Source organism: Hibiscus syriacus, unplaced genomic scaffold (assembly GCF_006381635.1).
Source record: "Hibiscus syriacus cultivar Baekdansim isolate YM2019G1 unplaced genomic scaffold, ASM638163v2 tig00111023_pilon, whole genome shotgun sequence".
NCBI lineage: Eukaryota > Viridiplantae > Streptophyta > Magnoliopsida > Malvales > Malvaceae > Hibiscus > Hibiscus syriacus.
The window spans coordinates 184,513-202,849 of NW_024062957.1; the positions used below are offsets into that span (position 1 = coordinate 184,513).

The 18,337-nt window shown below is 34.2% G+C and overlaps 4 protein-coding genes and 1 long non-coding RNA gene across 6 annotated transcripts; 3 read left to right on the forward strand and 2 right to left on the reverse strand.

The window, feature by feature from the left end:
* Nucleotides 1–134: 134 nt before the first annotated feature.
* On the forward strand, nt 135–1,831 carry LOC120150705 (probable plastid-lipid-associated protein 4, chloroplastic). The gene is made up of 7 exons (XM_039163326.1): nt 135–191; nt 267–503; nt 605–718; nt 818–916; nt 1,159–1,233; nt 1,394–1,461; nt 1,544–1,831. Exons 1-7 carry the CDS (start codon nt 162–164, stop codon nt 1,614–1,616), a joined length of 696 nt encoding a protein of 231 aa, XP_039019257.1. The 5' UTR covers nt 135–161; the 3' UTR covers nt 1,617–1,831.
* Nucleotides 256–14,551, reverse strand: LOC120150708. Its single transcript, XR_005518548.1, has 3 exons — nt 14,273–14,551; nt 10,155–10,157; nt 256–268 (listed from the first exon to the last, which is right to left on the reverse strand). It is a non-coding gene; the product is annotated as an uncharacterized LOC120150708 (long non-coding RNA).
* Nucleotides 1,717–2,516, reverse strand: LOC120150707 (basic blue protein-like). The gene is made up of 2 exons (XM_039163329.1): nt 2,330–2,516; nt 1,717–2,070 (listed from the first exon to the last, which is right to left on the reverse strand). The coding sequence occupies exons 1-2, from the start codon at nt 2,499–2,501 to the stop codon at nt 1,871–1,873; spliced, it is 372 nt and encodes a 123-aa protein (XP_039019260.1). The 5' UTR covers nt 2,502–2,516; the 3' UTR covers nt 1,717–1,870.
* LOC120150704 lies at nt 11,815–13,887 on the forward strand. Of its 2 annotated transcripts, XM_039163324.1 has the most exons (3): nt 11,815–11,965; nt 12,217–12,284; nt 12,643–13,887. In XM_039163324.1, exon 3 carries the CDS (start codon nt 12,650–12,652, stop codon nt 13,649–13,651), a length of 1,002 nt encoding a protein of 333 aa, XP_039019255.1. In that variant the 5' UTR covers nt 11,815–11,965; nt 12,217–12,284; nt 12,643–12,649; the 3' UTR covers nt 13,652–13,887. The 2 variants fall into 2 exon arrangements, with proteins under 2 accessions (XP_039019255.1, XP_039019256.1); XM_039163325.1 differs by lacking the exon at nt 12,217–12,284.
* Nucleotides 14,274–16,671, forward strand: LOC120150706 (ribonuclease P protein subunit p25-like protein). The gene is made up of 8 exons (XM_039163328.1): nt 14,274–14,375; nt 14,550–14,679; nt 14,814–14,894; nt 15,099–15,187; nt 15,274–15,348; nt 15,474–15,538; nt 16,127–16,293; nt 16,490–16,671. Exons 2-8 carry the CDS (start codon nt 14,557–14,559, stop codon nt 16,541–16,543), a joined length of 654 nt encoding a protein of 217 aa, XP_039019259.1. The 5' UTR covers nt 14,274–14,375; nt 14,550–14,556; the 3' UTR covers nt 16,544–16,671.
* The last annotated feature ends 1,666 nt before the right edge of the window (nt 16,672–18,337 follow it).

The window sequence follows — 18,337 nt, forward strand, 5'->3', positions numbered from 1 at the left end:
TAACGAAAATATCAGTCTCGTAACTCAATTTACTAAATTCAGAAACTCTAAATATATTCATATTTAAACTTAACAAGAATGAGAGCCACCTGATTTCAACATTATCCACTAACCGAACAAACTTAGACTGTACTTTACCAGAAAAGCTTTCGTTTTCAGGAATGGCTCTTACTTCATCTTCTTCCCCTGCTTTAAGTACCGCCATAACCACTCTGCTAAAACCTCATCTTCAATCTCCAAAAGAACCAACCACCTGTTCGCCTTTCTTCTTCACCTCATCATCAAAACCCCTTCTTTCATCAAAAAATCACAATGCAAATATCAACCCTTTTTCAGTACAAAATGCCATGTTCCTCAAACGGAGGACTAAAGTTTCATTCTTTTCTGGGGTTTTCACACAAGAGAAAGATGTCAAGAGCCTCAAAGATGAGCTTTTTGATGCCATAGCACCTCTCGATCGTGGCGCTGAGGCTACCGCTGAGGATCAAGAGCGTGTGGGTCAGGTTAATTATAGCTGACTCTTTGTTCTTTTCTTCATGAAAATTAAGTTATCTTCTTTAGCTGTTCTTGCTTGTTCCTCAATGGGGTTTCTGTTGTGAATCAGATAGCACTCAAACTCGAGGCGGTGAATAAGATAAAGGAGCCTCTCAAATCCAACTTGTTGAATGGAAAATGGGAGCTTTTGTACACAACATCCCAGTCAGTTCTGCAAACAAAGGTCTTATCTTCATCCTCAATCGGCCACTTCTCTTCAAAATAAATTTGAAACAAAAAATCCATTCTTAATAATCCAAATCTGCGTGTTCTTGTACAACAGAGGCCAAAGTTCTTGAGACCCAATGGAAAGATCTACCAGGCACTCAATCTGGATACTCTCAGGGCTCAAAATATGGAAACTTGGCCATTCTTTAATCAGGTAATTCCTGTTGCCCAATGGTTTGAAACCTCATTTCTGAATCAAAATGTTATTTGATGCTGAAGTATCAAGTTTTATTCTGGTTAGTCTAGCTAGACGAGATTATGAATCTCTTAAATAAGATCAAAGGTTCAAATATCAATTTTGTGAATGGAGCAAAATGTGTTGTAAGGATTGTTCATAGTAGAATTCCGTAATATTTGATTCGTATTAGTCAATTAATAGGTTGAATTCTTTTGCAGGCCACTGCTAATTTAGTTCCTATAAATCCAAGAAGGGTAGCTGTTAAATTCGACTATTTCAGAATTGCTGGTCTGGTATGGATTATATTTGCTATTTCTTCAACATTTTCTAATTTCTATGGTGTGTAAATCTGGATTTTATCTCATATCCATCGAGTTATATCCATATTCGACACTCATCTTCATGTCTAGCTCATACCTGTTATCTTCGTTGTCGATTTCTGCTGATTTGCAGATACCAATTAAGTCACCCGGAAGTGGCCGGGGTCAGTTGGAGATCACATACTTGGATGAAGAGTTACGGTTAGTACACCGTGACTCTACATTCGTTCATAATTTCCGTGTTTCAATTAAGCAAGATTCATAGTGTTCTTCGTTTCTGCAGAATATCAAGAGGTGACAGAGGGAACTTGTTCATTTTGAAGATGGTCGATCCATTGTATCGAGTCCCTCTCTAGCTGCTATAAAGTTTAACGACCAAGACATTTGTATGCATACATGCCGTATGAAATTTTGATGCGATCGGTTCGATATAAATGTGTATTGGACACATGCTGGTTCGACTATCGGTTCGGTTTTACGTAAAATAGTTTATTGTATTACAAAGAGTACAAGAAAAACGATTGCAAAAAAAGCATTACCCCGAAACTACCATATCATAGCCTATAAACCACACTAATACGTAATGTTGATAAGGCTTAGCTACCTCAGATCAGGCAGCCGTGACTGCAATTTTCATTCCGGATTGGCAGTGTCCGACGACATTGCAGATGAAATAGTTTTGGCCTTTTGTGAGCTTGATCCGATCCTTGCCGGACCGGTAAACTTTCGCTCCTTTCGGTGTCGTGCACGAATTATATCCGGCCTTGTTTACGGCTACCACATTGTGGAGTGATGGGTTGTAATCGAATACTGCAGTCAGGAAAAATGATCACACGTTAACATTGAACTCAAATATTATATAAAGAGTTAATCGTGGCAAACGCCCTCCAACAAATCCTCATTGTGGGCACATATATATTTAAATTTAAATTTAAATTTAATTATATTTCACATCATATTTATGTTGGTATTTATCGTTAAAATTGATAATTAGACTGAAAAAAACTCTCGTTAAAAAATTTTAAAATCCGAACTACAATACAGTATTAGTAACGAATAACATGCATACCAAGTGTGTCACCAGCCTTGAAGCGCTTGCCTTTGGTCCAGCTGACGGAGTTAAAGGTCCAACCACCGGTTCCACCGACGGTGTAAGTGGCTGCTTGAGCCAACTCAAGGTGGACACACAACAAACAGAGCAGCGCCGCCGCTGCAATTGCACTGCCTCTTCCCTGAACCATTTCTCCGAAAAACAAAAACTTACGAAAGCAGAGTGTAAAAGAGGACTCGGTGTGGGGATTTTAGCTATGGAGAGAGCTGCCTTTTATAATGGTGGGAGACCTGGAAATTTAAGGACCCAATTGGCATTCCTCCTGATTCTTTGAACATTTCAAACCCCAAATCAATGGCGAGCTGTGATCTTGTCAGTGCCCTAATAATGGATTTGGATGCGTAATAAATATAAACATTTCAATGGAGTTAGGTCGGTAGGTCTTCCTTAAGAGATGATAACAAATATGCATCAAATTTTGATCTAACTCGATTTAATAAGTTTATTTATTTTATTTAAAATTTAAGATCCTAATTAAGTCTTAATATTTTCTTAATTGATTTAGATCAAATTCGAGTTTAAAATAAATTTGTCCGACCTCATCTCGTGATATTTATAAAAATACGTATAACTAAATCTTTCATTAGATTCAAAGTGGATAAAAATACTAATAAACTTGTATCAGATTGAATTATGATCGAATTTGAGTCGATCAAAAATTTACTCCATCCCTATGTCATCCCTATTCTCGATTCAATTGATGAATGAGGTTAGATGATCCATAAATTAATCGAGCCAAATTTAGATTTAAATTGATCCGAATTCAGATTTAATAATAAAGTATTATAAATTTGTGGAGGGTGAGCTAACCAGCCAACAAGGTCCCGACATCAAATGTAGATGACTTTGGGACGCAGTCCAAGTTCTAAGCATGATTTTCTGCATGAAGCACCGAACAAATAAGTCATATTGTCAGAATTTTTAAATTAAATTTGTTTGAATCAATGTTGAAAAAAATGGAGCGCCATTTTTTCTTCAAAGTTGGGAGAAATAGCACTAGTCACTTACAATGTGACTTTTTTAATCACTTGAGCTACCCCTCAACATTCAACCCATCACAATATTAAAATATTTAAATATGATTACGATACGATTAAAAATATAAATATAACACGAGATTATTTAAATTTACCATCATGAATACAAGTTATTAATGAGATAAAAGATTGTAATTCGAATTTCGTTTAATTTGACTCAGAAATTTTATAGCAAAATTACTATGAAATGAAATGAAATTAACGTGTTTTGATCCTATCTATCTCTATAGATGAAAGAAAAAAAATCATTGTAAATATGAAAATTACAACAACAAAAATTAAATATATTTTTTTATCACTTGAACTCGATATATATCCAAAAGTAAATATTGTGTGAACCTTAATTGCTCTCGAATTTCCATTGAAATATAAAAAATGATAACTTTGCAATACCGGTAAACTACCATCGACATTCCTACTAGTCAACTTCCACACTTGTATGATTACCATGGTTTAATGGGGGGAAATGCATAAATGATATTTTGGATAAATATGAAAATAATATGATATGTTTTTCTATAAAATAATATGCAATATATATATGGAAAGAACAATATAAATAAATAAACTAATAAAAAAGGATAGAGTAAATTTATTATGCTGTATAATCATTATTTTAGAAAAAATTTAGTTCGAATTGATAAATCTTAAAATTAAACGTTACCCTCATATTAATACAATTTTCTAAATTCTGTATACTTGAATTAAAGAAGTTAATTCCTTAATAGTGTTGCTATTTTCTTGTAAAAAAAGGAAAATGCAAAATGTTTTGTCGAAGTAAACACAGTAAAAAATGTTTTGCTTAGGAAATTGAGATAGCTAACAGAGAAGACTGGAAGAGAGAACGTAAATCAGTGAATAAAATAGAGAGATATTTTTTTATATATAACTACAAAATGAGGGGGAATGTGACAAAAATAGGGTAAAACATCTACAGAAAATCCTATAAATATCTGCACAAAATTAAAAAAAGTAAAGAATATTTAACGAGATAATATTTATTTGAAAATAATAATTGTCACACCATGAATTTTAAGGAAAAAATTTATTTAATTTAATTAAGGGATTAAAAGGGCAATTTTGAAAGATTATGGGTCAATCTCATAAGTTTAGGAAGCTAGAGACTTAACCCTAATTTTTTTCCTTTTTTTGGTATATGGAGTTGGTGGCTGAGGGGTTTCGAACCATTATCCCCTAGGGAGATGGATGCTCACGCCTTAGCTATTAAGCTAGGGCACTGTTCGAGTTTAATTTTAATAATATATATATATATATTTGGTTCAGGTTTAAAAATACCCATAACCAAATTCCTGTGAAATCCTAAACCCCAAACCAATATGTTAAAATTCATGGAAGTTCGAATTGACAATCGAAAGAGTTGCAAAGAGGGGTTGAATTGATTTTTGTGTTTAGGGAGTAAGAAGAGTGAAAGAGAGAGAGATCGTTCGACTTCCCTCATCGTCGCTCCCTGCTCCGACCGGCGGTGAAGGTCACCGTCATCCCCATCAGGCATGCCAGGCCACCGCTAACCAGCCTCTGCCAGTTAATCTCCTCCATCTGTCGTCGTTCGTCGGAGAGATACGATCGAAAGCTTTGCCGAAAACCCCTCGTCGCCTTGGTTTATTATGAATTTCAGCCAACCTAAACAACGGTTCACCGCACTGCCACCTCAACTAGCCACATTGTTCCCGTGCACTCAAAACCCAACCAGCAGGTCACAGTATTATCCCCGTTTCCCTCATCGTCATTATGGGTAATCTTTTAAATATTTTTTTCGGTTATTTGTTGCGGTTTTAGCTAATTTTTGAGTTGTTGATATTGCAAATGATGATTGATTAAAGTTGTTGGAGTACTCAGCCACTGTTCTTGACCCCGTCACCATCGCCATATGCCACTGCATGCTCGTGGGGATCCTCCCTGGCCTTAGAACATCCTAGAACCGATTCTAGTCAACCCAAACCGGTCTGAGTTAACCCGAATCAGCATGTATCAACCTGAACTGGTCTGACTTGTTGGCCTTCACCTGAACCATTGACTTTAACCTAACTGTTAACCTGCCCGTTGACGGTTAACCTACCCGTTGTTCATTGACCTACCCGTTGATTTTGACTTTGACCTGTTTGACTGTTGACATTGACCAAAAAATTAAAAATTTTGAAAGTCATATTTTATGTTTTTCGATGCCATGAGTCCGAATCCAAAGTCCGTTTTGCCAAATTCAAACTCAGTAAGTTATTTTTTTGGTATTTTATCTATTGATTCAATACAAATTTTCACATTTAAGTTCATTTTATAATGTAATTGGTTTAACCATGTATTCAAGACATTATGAGACGTGGAATTAAAGTTCGACGGCGGTCAAATAGAGTTTAATTGGTTAACCGATGTGGCTTAAAAATCGAGGCAATACCTTATTACCCTATGCTTATTTTATGGCATATGTTGGTAATTTGTTAATGCATGATTGAAGTTATTGGTGAATTACATAGAGTTAATTATTGATGGACTTGAATTGAATATGGTATAAATATAGTAAACCCAATAAGACTCAATTAACTCGTGTAAAGAACTAGAAGATCATTAAGAGATAAATTTAAGTTCAGTGATTTAATCAGAAAATCAATTAATCTCAGGACTCGTAAATTCTAATTAATCTCGTTAAAGGTTAAATGTTGGAAATACTTGGATAAGAAACTACAAAAATACTCAAATGATGTAAAAGACAAGGATTGTCCCTGAAAGTGAAAATAACCCTATTAATTGATCATAACCTTTGAGATGGTAAAAGACTTAGAATTTTGATTCTTGAATAAACTCATAAAGACTAATTTTCCAGAAGTAATGTATATGTCAAAATGAAATGAATGAAATATCTTCAAAATGGGAAAATGACCTAGAATTTCTAATTCCTGAGCGAACACCTGGAGGCTAAATTAACGAAAGTACATTACACGTCTGAATTATTCGAAATGACTATATTATATAACAAAGTTGAACTGAATAGAAGTATTGTACGTATCTGAATTGTTGAAACGATTGAATTACTTTGAAAACTCCAAAAGAATCGAGATAAACTTGAATACTAAATGACCTAAGTACCCTCAATGACCTAGAATTAAGTGGATGACTTGGATAAGTCTAGAAACACTGATGAACTTATATGTTATACCATAAATAAGGGTTAGGAACCACGAATCAAGCACACCAAAATTTCTTGATACCGTTGCAATAAAGAAATGAAATAAATACCATTGGACTACTTGTTCGTCTCCCTAAGACCCATTCAATGATGATTTTGAAGGTGATCGGTTCAACTAGAGCAATATATAATAAGAAGTGAATAATGGTGAAGTACCTCAGTCTGAATGATTGGCAAGTATCGTGGTGTTGGGATTGGTTAGTTTAATTTAACTGAAATCCTAATAATTTGGTATAAATCCTACATACTATTAAATTGTTGTTTTACTCTCATTGGGTTAAATTACTAAGAATTCTTCAAGAAACCAAAATGTCTAAAATGCCTCTGATTGCCTGAATAATGGAATCACTCATGTCATATATGAAATCTCAAGTAACTCTGATGTAAAAGATTCTGAATACCTTCTTGATTACTCAGTGCCTCCAAAAAATATATGAATACTATATGATCTTGATAAATCACTTTCCGAATAACTGATGTATTGATTTATTATTTATGAACTATGACTACATGAAATGTGTTCTCTGGTTAGTTGTTTTCAATGGAAAATATAATTGTTCCTGATTTATAGATCATTAAATCTACTGTTTACTGTATGAATCGATTATTGAGATACTATCTAGGTAGGATTTTGGAGTACGTAGGTTCAGCACCGATCAAGCTGGTAATTCCTTATGGACATAAAGTGACCCTTGGGTGGGCTCCTAGGCCCAATGGGCCTAGTGGTAAGACCTTATGGACCCTAAGGTACTCCTTTAGGGTGGCTCATCTATTGTGTGCATTGGGTAAGTCCTTATGGGCCTGAGGGCACACCTCTCAGGTGGGCACTTACGTTTTGACTAGGGTAAGACCTTATGGACCCAAGGTGCTCCCTTAGGTTGGCACCTACACCCAATGAGCATATGGTAAGTCCTTATGGATGAAGTTATGGGGAACTTCATATCGGTGTTCGGTTGGAGGGTATTACTGTGGTTTTAAATTATGTTTTAAACAACTATTGTTTTTAAATGATCTGTACACATTTATATGTTTTATTGGAACACACTAGACTCCCCAATCAAATATTCTGAATCCGTCTCTCTGAATACTTCATTCAGACCGTAAATTCTTGTTTGTAACTGAAGACTTTGCTAATGGAATCTGAATTCACCACTAAAATCTAATGATGACTATCCCGCTAAGGAATTTATGCTTTACCTTATACCCGATGACCTATTGCAGTCATCTGATAGTTATGTATTACTGAGCTTCCCAAAGCTTACTCTTTACTCACCATTGCAGGTTAAAAGAATCGATCTAGTGCAATTATCAACTTCAGTTTTAGGATTTCCTTTGGCTTTGATTGCAGAGTACGATACAATGTGTAATTAGGGGCATGTAGGTCACATTTGATTTTTTTATATACTGAGTCTGAAACTTGTATGATTTTAATTATGTTTGTAATATATGAATGGTTTTCTGAAGTTGCATTTTGTTTATAAATTGTTTTATGATTTTACATGTTTTAACAAAAAAAATTATTTTTTCCTGGATTTTTACTGTGGATCGCTCCGATGGCCTTAATGTGACACCTTGGATCGGATCAGGTCACCCACATCAGTTTAAGGGTGTTACAATAATATTAAAAATCAAAATTTATATCATACTTTTTTCCTTGAATAGAATCTGCTAGTTTTATTGGAAAAAATATTAAAATTACAATGATTGTTTACGATCATAACAGTAAACTAAAATACATAATTAGAAAATTTGTCTTATAACTATTTACACAAGAAACTAGTCACTTGAGATCATATAAGGACCATATGAAAATATTAGAAACCCAACAGAAATACTCGAACAAAGATAGATACAAATATATTTAACTGCATCGGTAAATGAATCACAAAAGGAGATAAAAACCATGAAAAGACCATTGACAAACCACATATTAGAGTCGAATGATGTGAGAAAACTATCCACTAACACAATCGTATATTTCAATCTAATTCGAGGGTCCAAAACAGGGAAGATCATCGACATAATAAATAATAATATTATTTTACAATTTTTTATATATCGCTTAATATATTCAGGGACAAACATATTATTTTCTATTAAGGGTGCGAACTTAGAAACTTATATTAGAGATATAAGGGTGTGGAATTATAAAATTTCAAGAATATAATTATTAATAAAAATAAAATGCCTAAATTATAAAATAAATAAAATTTATTGAAGTATGATCGCACCTTAACACCCCTTAAACCATCCATCAGTATATTGGAATCCATAAACAAATCGCAGTCCTCTAGCCAGATGTAGTGCAGTGTATGAAAGGTTCAAGGAGGAAATGGGGGATGAACACCATTTGGCCCGGCATCAGACGCGGGTAGTTGTTGGGGGATCATCTTACGGCCAGTCATCACCGCATGAATTGTTCCATTTGGGGCTCATCATGTTGATCTCTAAGTTTTAAATTTGGTGGCAAATGTGACATCAACCTCCTTGCAAGGTTGATGCCAAATGGTCACAACTTTCCCCTACTTCCCATCAACACCCAGAAGTTGAAGAACACCCCTCCCGCAAGCTTACACTATTGAGGAAGAATGCTGTACATGGTTCTTGCTATATTCACTGCAGTCGCCGTTGTTGATACGGTTATAGGTGATTTACTTCTTTTAATTTAAACATGGAGTTATAATCATTTATTTTTAGGGAAGTTATATTATAGAAGAGTGAAGAAGAAGATAAATAATTCAAGGGCTCGATTTCCCTTTTAATTTTGTACGGAGTTTATATATTAACCCCTGATATTGATATTAGATTTAGAGTTATCATGATTTTTTGTAATAGACTGACAAAAATACATAAATATGATCGTCTGTCAATATGTTGGTAGATTTCCTAAGTTTTGTCAATTATTTTTCAAGTATTAGTAGTTAGACGACTGATATATAAACCCAGAAACTTCTAAAAAATTTCTTCGAAAATTATAATAGACGAAGAGGTTATTGTTTTGGAAAAATATCACCGGAGGTACAACATCTGTACTGCTCACGTAAAAGTATTTATGAAAGTATAACCACAATCATTTTACCATCATAATCGTGACCGGAAGAACTAGGAACGGGAACAAGACTTGAAACTGATGATTTCCAATTTGACCCTATTGGGTTGTGATTTTTTTTTATATATATAAAATGATTCAAGTTAAAGTCAGTTCGGATCAGGTTCGAGTTTAGGGTGAAAAATATTCGACCCAATCATGAAATAATGTAATTATATCTTATATATTTAGGAATAATTACAATATACTATTCTCTATATTATTTTTTCAATTAGATCCATTTTTTTATCAAAATGAAATTAAGAATTTTTTTATAAATATATTTGTGTCGAGTTGGTCAAATTGAGTTCGAGTTTTATCTGAAAATATAGGTCAAGTTCTTGGTTGAGTGAAGTAACCCTAAATCGAGATCGAATTTCAGGTGAATGATATATATTTTTTAGGCCAGGTCAGATTAGTTGAAAACCTGACCCAACTCAACCCATGCGAATCCTAAACTATCTGTTTGTTTCACGTAAAACGTTTTCCTCATTTTACAGTGTTTAGTTGGAAGAAAACTGTTTGATCAACGTAAAACATTTTCCTGGTCAACAAAATTTCCTTTGTGTTTTCTGGAAAATGACTTACGGTCTGATTTTCCATAAGTCATTTTCCAAATTTTTTACTTCAAAAAATAAATACTCAAAATAATTTTATTTTATGAATTTAATATTAATGAAATATTTTAATATCATTTTAATCAAAATATTAATTATTAAAATATTCAAGATATATTTATTAATATTTCTAATAATATAATATTATAATTTTAATATTATAATAAAATAATCAATTATATTATAATAATATAGGATATTATATTTTTATTTTAATAATATAAAATAAATTATTAATAAAATTTAGATTATTTAATAATTTCATAAAAATAATATTATTAAATTATTAATAAAAAATTATATTATTTATATATTTAATATTAATATAATAATCTAATAATGTTTTAATAAAGATATTTAAAATATACTAATTAATATTTTTAAAATATAATATAACACTATTACTTTAATAAATAATTATTATAATTTATAATATTTTTATTGCAATAAAATATACCAATATTTTAATATTTTAAAAATAATAATATTAAGTTTTATGATAAATAATATTATTTATTGTATTTAATATTTGTAATAAATATATTTAAAAATCACCAACTAGTGGAAAATAGTTTAAACAACATCTTCCAAACATCGTAAAACATTTTCTAGAAAATGTTTTTTTCAAAAAATGTAATGTAATTCATTACGGAAAACATTTTTCGAAAAACGTTTCAGTGAAACAAACTGACCCTTATTTCATTTATGTTCATGAACAAGCTCATCTAAAAGCTCGTTTTTGGCTCGTTAATCAACTCATTTATAAACTTGTTTACCGACTCTCATTTTCCTTTTATTTTTTATGTTTTAAATATTCGTGAAAGTAAGGATTAAATTGAACACAAGATGAATTTTGGATTTTAAAAAGTGAAGTCTAAGGAGCTTAATGACTAGTGCCGTAACTGTTTGAGCATATAAACGAACATTTCGCGAACGTTAAACAAACATGTTGGAGAATACTAAACAAATATGTTGGCAAACGTATAAACAAACATGTTGACGAACGTTAAACAACATGGCCGCATACATATAAATGAACTTGTTCACAAACATTAAACGAATATATTCGTGGACGCTAAATGAACCAAACACAAACAACTTCAAAAATAAACAAACGTGCATGAACACAATATTAAAAAATTAAACAAACAGTAACCGAACATGATCACCTTAAAAAACAAACAAACATGAATAAAACATTATTCGTTCAAGCTCGATTCATTTACAACCCTACAAAAGAGTTAACGATTCAATGATCAAAATATAACAATTGATAATGTAAGTGATCAAAATTTAATAAATCAATAATATAAGTGATTGAAACATTACTTTGTTAAATTGATAGCAAAAACGAACAAAGCTGAAACAATATAGATCATTGCGGTAGTTTACCCTTGAAAGAATAGGTACGTGAACGACACTACATCTTCACGTCGCGTGAAATTCTCATTTCTGGACCAGTCCACTTCGCCAAGTGAAAATACCAATCGGAATCGTGGATCCATTTCCACGCCGATCTTTCTCTCTGAAAAGCAAAGTTCTTTGGCGCCTATCTTTTTGGTCGCCAATTCTTCCCAATTTCTTGGCCCAACATCCTAATTTCTCCTCATTTTCTAACCCCAAATTCCCTCTCCATTTCCCCAATTTCCTCTGGTATGTTTCATTATGTTTTCTTTACTTTTTAAGCTTTGAATACGTTTAAATTCTTTTTTTTTTGTAATGTTAAATACGATAATTGTAGATCTAAGATGGATAAAGACTATATTCACATTTGGGTGAAATCTCAGCTTTGTGTTGTCTGATTATTAAATTAGTTAATTTACTGTATAATACGTGAATCCATTGTTAAGAGCACGTTGTTTTGATTCTTTAAATCTATTGACTGTGAGTGTTTTTGTTATCAGATGAGGCTTGGTATCTCCAGCTGACCCATTACATCGATCTGGATTTCAACAATCTTGTCTCAAGGCAGGTGATGCTTTTTCGAGATTATCCTTTTTTTCTTTTTTTGAATTTTGAGTTTCCCATTGATGGGGATTGTTCTTTTGTGATGTTTAATCTCAATGATGATCTAATTCACTCGTGAAATGGATAATCAAACATGAATCCGAATTGTACCATACTTTATCTGTTCCCACCACAACATGTTGACTCTGGTATATCATCTAATTCACTTGTACAAAGATGGATGTGAATTTTATCAAGGATAATGGTACATTATGTTTTCGGTTTCCGAAGCCCAAATTTTGGTATTGTTTATATGTTGAATTGGGAGTTTTTTTCCTACTTTTGAGATTTTTCTGATTTTGCAATGATATTTTGAGGTGTAGTTTGCAAATGGCTAAAGGTAGCAAAGGAAGACGTGGAATTGCTTTCCGGCAATTCCGGCCAACTCCATACTCGTATACCTCTCACAATCAAGATGTCTCTGAGGATTTGTACACTAAAAAATGTTCCAAATCTTTGGATATGAAAGATTGGGGAGATACAACATGTTCTGTTTGTATGGAGTGCCCTCACAATGCTGTTCTTCTTCTCTGTTCATCCCACTACAATGGCTGCCGTCCTTACATGTGTGGGACTAGCTTCCGTTACTCGAACTGCCTCGATCAGTACAAGAAGTTCTACACTAAAGTAGTCTCGTCCAATGAAGGAGAACCTTTGCTTAGTTCCATTGGTGATCCGGTTTTGGCACCTAGCTCCGGTTGGCCTGTCAAGAAGTGTGGAGTACTGGAATTAGCATGTCCACTTTGCAGGGGTCAGGTAAAAGGATGGACTGTAGTGGAATCTGCAAGGGAATATTTGAATGCTAAAAAGAGAAGCTGCATGCAAGATGACTGCACCTTTATTTGGACATTTAAGGAACTAAGGAAACACATGAGATCAGATCATCCATGTGCTCAGCCACGAGAAGTGGATCCTACTCTCGAACAGAAATGGAGGAGGCTTGTACGCGAACAGGAGCAGGAAGATGTGATAAGCATAATAAGGTCGACAATGCCAGGGGCAATGGTTTTTGGTGATTATGTAATCGAAGGAAATCACCATGGTCTCAATGCAGCTGTTGCCGAAAGGAATGGAGGTTTTGAAGCAGGCTTAGATAGGAATGTCATTTTCCTTCTGCTGAATGCATTCGGGTCATCTGGGAATGACCTTGGTAGACAAGCAAGGCAGCCTACACATGCAGCAGATGAAAATGGAGTTGGTGTTCAGCACACCTCAACTGCTGTCTTATCTGATCAAGATGATGGCAACTTTAGTGCGACGACGATGATTGATGCAATATTGCTTTGGTTAGCAGCCTCCGCCGGCATGGTAGACTTCTTTTGGGACGTTTGAGGAGAAGACGGAGACAAAGTTCGGTATAGGTTGGTACACCTTTTGTATAATCATTTCGATGTACTTAATCCCTTCCTTCACTTGTATTTCTTGAATTTGTAACATCTCGAGTTAACTTCTGTTGATCATCGACCTTGTACATAGACTTTGTATTGTCAAGAAGAAAATTCAGGTCTTGCTGTAGGATGGGGTTGCAAAGAAACATTTTAATGTTATGTTGATTGCTGAATTAGTTTGATTCGTTTTTAGACTATACAAATACATGAGCGTGTTGTTTATGCGAGACAAATACATGTGGATTGATTGATTTGAATTAGATATTGTAAAGATTTAGTATATGAACGATATTCTATCTCAGTCTGTATTATTAAGCCATCAAAATTTAAACTCTTGATCTCGTTTAAAGGATTTAACTTATTATTCCGCACTAATCGAATTAATTATGGTTCAATTAAAGATTATAAAGAGTGTTTTTAGTTTGACTAATACAAACAAGCGTTGAGATTGCAGCATTTAAAGAGAAAGAGAACTGGATTAGTCTACGTGTCAGTTTCTCATTGGACAGTTGTACGCCTAAAACCCTAATTCTCCCCCCCCCCAATATACACATCCTTCGGTCACCTTTTATCTCACTGAAGTGTTAATCCTTCTAAATATAACCTCTTTAGCCTTTGCACCTCTTGTGAAAACTCAAAGCCCCACGAAGCCGCTCTGTTTCGCCCCGGTAACTTTTTCTTCTTCTTTGTTTTGGTTCTCTAACCCTATATCTCAATTTCACGTTTTGACTTCGTTTTATCTGATAGAAGTTTAATCTGAATGATTTGCAACCTTGGGTTTTGTTTTGTTTCTAAGCAAAAAACTGAGATTTGAAATGACTTTTTTTTTTGGGTCCCAAAAGGATAATAATGGACCGGTACCAGAAGGTGGAGAAACCAAAAGCTGAAACACCCATAAACGAGAATGAACTCAGGATTACAGCTCAAGGGAGAATGAGGAATTATATTTCTTACGCCATCACTCTGCTTCAGGTTTCCCCCCTTTTTTTCTGTTGGATATTGGCAGTGTTTTAAGTGTATTCTAAGACGTGGATTTGATTTATGGTTATAGAACATTCTATTGCGAGCTTTGATTTCATGTTGGTTTTCTTTTCTTTTTGTTGTAGGAGAAAGGTGCCAATGAGATTATACTTAAAGCCACTGGCAGGGCTATCAACAAGACTGTCATGATTGCTGAATTAATTAAGGTTCTTTTTTTTGGGGTTTATGTTGCACTTATTCTCAATCTTTTTGTTAGCTATTGTTTTATGAACTCTCGTGACTTGCATTTTGGCAACAATAATGTATTCTAATGTTTGTGTAAACATGTTTTAATGTTATATATATGTGTGTGCGTATGTATTTGTTTGTGTCTTGCATTTTGTACTGAATTGTATTAAACTTTCTCCCAGAGGAGGATTGCTGGTCTTCATCAGAACACATCGATCGGATCGATAGATATAACAGACACATGGGAACCACTGGAAGAAGGCCTTCTTCCATAAGAAACCCATCCCTTTTGGTGCAAAAAGCATTAATTTTCTTGCTCGAACTAATATGATTTCCGCTAATGTTCGGCTTGTGCAGCATAGAAGCCACTCGCCATGTTTCAATAGTCACTATTACTTTGTCTAAAAAAGAGCTGGATTCATCTTCAATAGGGTAGGTGGTCTCTTTTATCTGTATTTGAAAGTTAACAATGTTAAAACAGTCTTGTGCGCTGGATCCTGTTTTTTATTAATGATGTATTGGCATGTTGCTTTGGTGGTCTGTTACTTTGATGTCAGATATCAGCCTCCTATCCCAGCTGATCAAGTGAAGCCATCAACTGAGTTCGAGGACAACGAAAGAGGTGAGATAATTATGTACAGTTGATGATTATAAATTCCTGTTGTATGTCAAGTCTTGCATTAATCGATATTCGTACTCCCCATATCAATGAAATTGGAGACCTCCCTTAACACCCAAAGCTAAGCATATGGTTACGTCTAATGTGGAGGTTTAGGCAATTATCATGTGTTGTTTTATACTAAGGTGAAATGTCACATAAATTATTAAAGGTCTTTGAGCAAAGAGACTTTACTTCTTTTATCCTACTTGGATATGTCGAGTGAGTTAAAACTTAAAAATCCATTTAGAATTTTGGCTTTGTCATTTTGCTTTTGCAATTCAGGTGTGCTTAGTCTGGTGATATGAATAAAAGGACAGTATTTTGGTAAGGTTAATTGAATATCATATGTTTTTGGTGACAAATTGTTTAGGGAACAGTAGAGGTAACAAAGTTGACAGCAAGGTTGCTGTTATGTTTGTTGGTTACAAAGCAATTGCTAGGTTTTGTAGCACATATGCCACTTTCAGTAAATAGTTCCATATCGACTGATGATTGAATCTATTTGACCATATATCGATCAACACTTGCATAAGAATGTTACTCATGCAGGCGATGTCAATGGTGGCATGGTGGAGAACATGAATGGAGGATATGATAGGGGGCAAGGTTATGGGGGCAGAGGTCGAGGTCGTGGTAGGGGGCGTAGTTTCCGAGGGCATGGGAGAGAGTATGGTGGTGGAAATATGCATCAGGACCACTGCCTGCCGAGGGTCGCGGTAAGTCTTTTCTTCCAATGCTCTCTCTATTTAGTGTTCTGGTGTACCAAGTACTCTCTGTTTGTCACTCGACATACCCCAAAATCAATCCATTTGAGTTTCTTATATACTTAAAAGGAAGAGAATAAAAAATATATATATCCATCTCCACGAAATGATTGCTGTCCCCGTTTATGGTAATCTGTGATTATGGCAGGTCGTGGACGAGGGAGGGGAAGGGGACGTGGGTGCGGTCGAGCTCAGGGTTTAGTTTCCGATGGCCATTTCCAGAAAGGTGCTTGAGTAACAAGCACCATCCTAGATCCTTCTGCAGAACTATGGCTTTCGATTGAAACAAAACCAGTGGATGGCTGCTCTATACATCGCCAGTCTTTGTTTAAGAAAAAACCAAGTCCTTTTAGACATTATTTAAAAGGCTTTGTTTGCTTGAGAAATTGTGTTAAGGGACCTTACAGTATTGGTTTTCATTCTAAGCCGTAATTTTTGTAGGAAAGTTGATATGATAGTTTATCTCAGCTCTGTCTATGTTGTATAATTTCTCAGCTTATTTTTCTCCAAATAATAGAGCAGTACATTTATTCCAAGTATTATACAGATCTTGGATACGATACGAATACAGATACGGATGCATATATCCATAACACCATTGAACTTACATTTCTTATATGCTAACATGTATAGAACAAAAGATAGAAGCTATGCTTTATTCAACATACTAGAGAATATAGGAAGATACATATATGTGGATTTGATCTTCCAGGTGTTAACCCAAATTCCCCTCTGCCGTGGAATCTGCAAAAATTCCATAAAACCATGAGTTAATAGTGTTTATTATATATGAATCTTTCGGTGTTTGATAATCACATGTGCTCGATTTTACTGGATTTAACTGAAACTACAAACAACAGCCTTACCTGGACCGCATCTAATCCGGCACTTGCCTTCACAACGCTGCCTAAGCCTCGCTGTTCATCAATCAATCAAAACAATTCAAAACCCAGGAAAGAAGGCAATCAAAGTTTGAATTTTTTTACAAGGTAAACAACACAAAAGTTGTGAAAAAAAGGGTTTTCTTTCCCCAAGTACTTACTGTTGGTTAGAGGGCAAGCAGTAGAACAAGCGTCGAAGCAATCCACCTGTGGCTCGACGCTTTCCATTTGTGAACTGATAACACAGAAAATGAAAACCGCAACTATCATCATCTTCTTCACCTCCATCTTCTTTCCTTTTATCTTATCTTCTCCTTTAATTGATGATCTTTTCACTTTGTTTATATGGTGGGAACTTATTGAAATAACCCATTAGCTTGCATTAAACTACGTATTTGCCATGTCCATGAACAGCTTCCCTAGCGGCCACGCCAACACCAATGTGGGCCATTGGAACACAGTTTGGCAATTCAACTCTAGCCCCCTACTTTTACTTGAGTCAAATTATGCTTTTAATGCTTCTATTATACTTAAATTTCATCTTTTTATAACATATCTTCGCTGTAAAAGATTGAATGATGATGGTGATGGAAAACTTTCATCGACACTCAGTTAACAGATCATTTGGTATACTCCAGCTCTACTTAACATCACAAAGAAACCCTTTTTATTGAAATAGTTAAAAGATAGAATGATGATGGTGATGACATAATTATCGTGATTTTATTTTTTTTAAATTTGTTCTTGATACTTTTAAATTTCTTTAAATAAAAAAATTAAAAAATTTCTTAATATTTAAGAATGAATAGTTTAAAAATAATCCTTTAAATTAAAAAAGAATGAACACAATTTGACTTCATTTCCCAAATAAAATTAATCAACAGCATACAATGCTATGATTATGAACCTCTCTTATATTACATGTTCAACCACAACCTTAGCTTCTTGTTTCTTCTCGGCCTCTGCCATTGTTTTATCTTCTTTCTTTTCACCTTCAATAATGGCTTCTTCTTTCTTTGTTTATTCATTTCTATCTTCCTGCAAATTGATGTTATGATCATGGGAAAGTAAGTAATGCTAAAGAGATCATGAATTCTCTATATGATAAAGATTAT

Excerpts from the sequence above, each read along its gene's own strand:
- LOC120150707 (XM_039163329.1), bottom strand. The coding sequence starts at position 2,501 with ATGGTTCAGGGAAGAGGCAGTGCAATTGCAGCGGCGGCGCTGCTCTGT. Across the intron at positions 2,071-2,329 it reads CAAGGCTGGTGACACACTTG|TATTCGATTACAACCCATCA; the intron begins GTATGCATGTTA and ends TCCTGACTGCAG.
- LOC120150706 (XM_039163328.1), top strand. The coding sequence starts at position 14,557 with ATGGACCGGTACCAGAAGGTGGAGAAACCAAAAGCTGAAACACCCATA. Across the intron at positions 14,680-14,813 it reads ACGCCATCACTCTGCTTCAG|GAGAAAGGTGCCAATGAGAT; the intron begins GTTTCCCCCCTT and ends TTTTTGTTGTAG. Across the intron at positions 16,294-16,489 it reads ACTGCCTGCCGAGGGTCGCG|GTCGTGGACGAGGGAGGGGA; the intron begins GTAAGTCTTTTC and ends TGATTATGGCAG.
- LOC120150704 (XM_039163324.1), top strand. The coding sequence starts at position 12,650 with ATGGCTAAAGGTAGCAAAGGAAGACGTGGAATTGCTTTCCGGCAATTC.
- LOC120150705 (XM_039163326.1), top strand. The coding sequence starts at position 162 with ATGGCTCTTACTTCATCTTCTTCCCCTGCT. Across the intron at positions 917-1,158 it reads CTTGGCCATTCTTTAATCAG|GCCACTGCTAATTTAGTTCC; the intron begins GTAATTCCTGTT and ends ATTCTTTTGCAG. Across the intron at positions 1,462-1,543 it reads TACTTGGATGAAGAGTTACG|AATATCAAGAGGTGACAGAG; the intron begins GTTAGTACACCG and ends TCGTTTCTGCAG.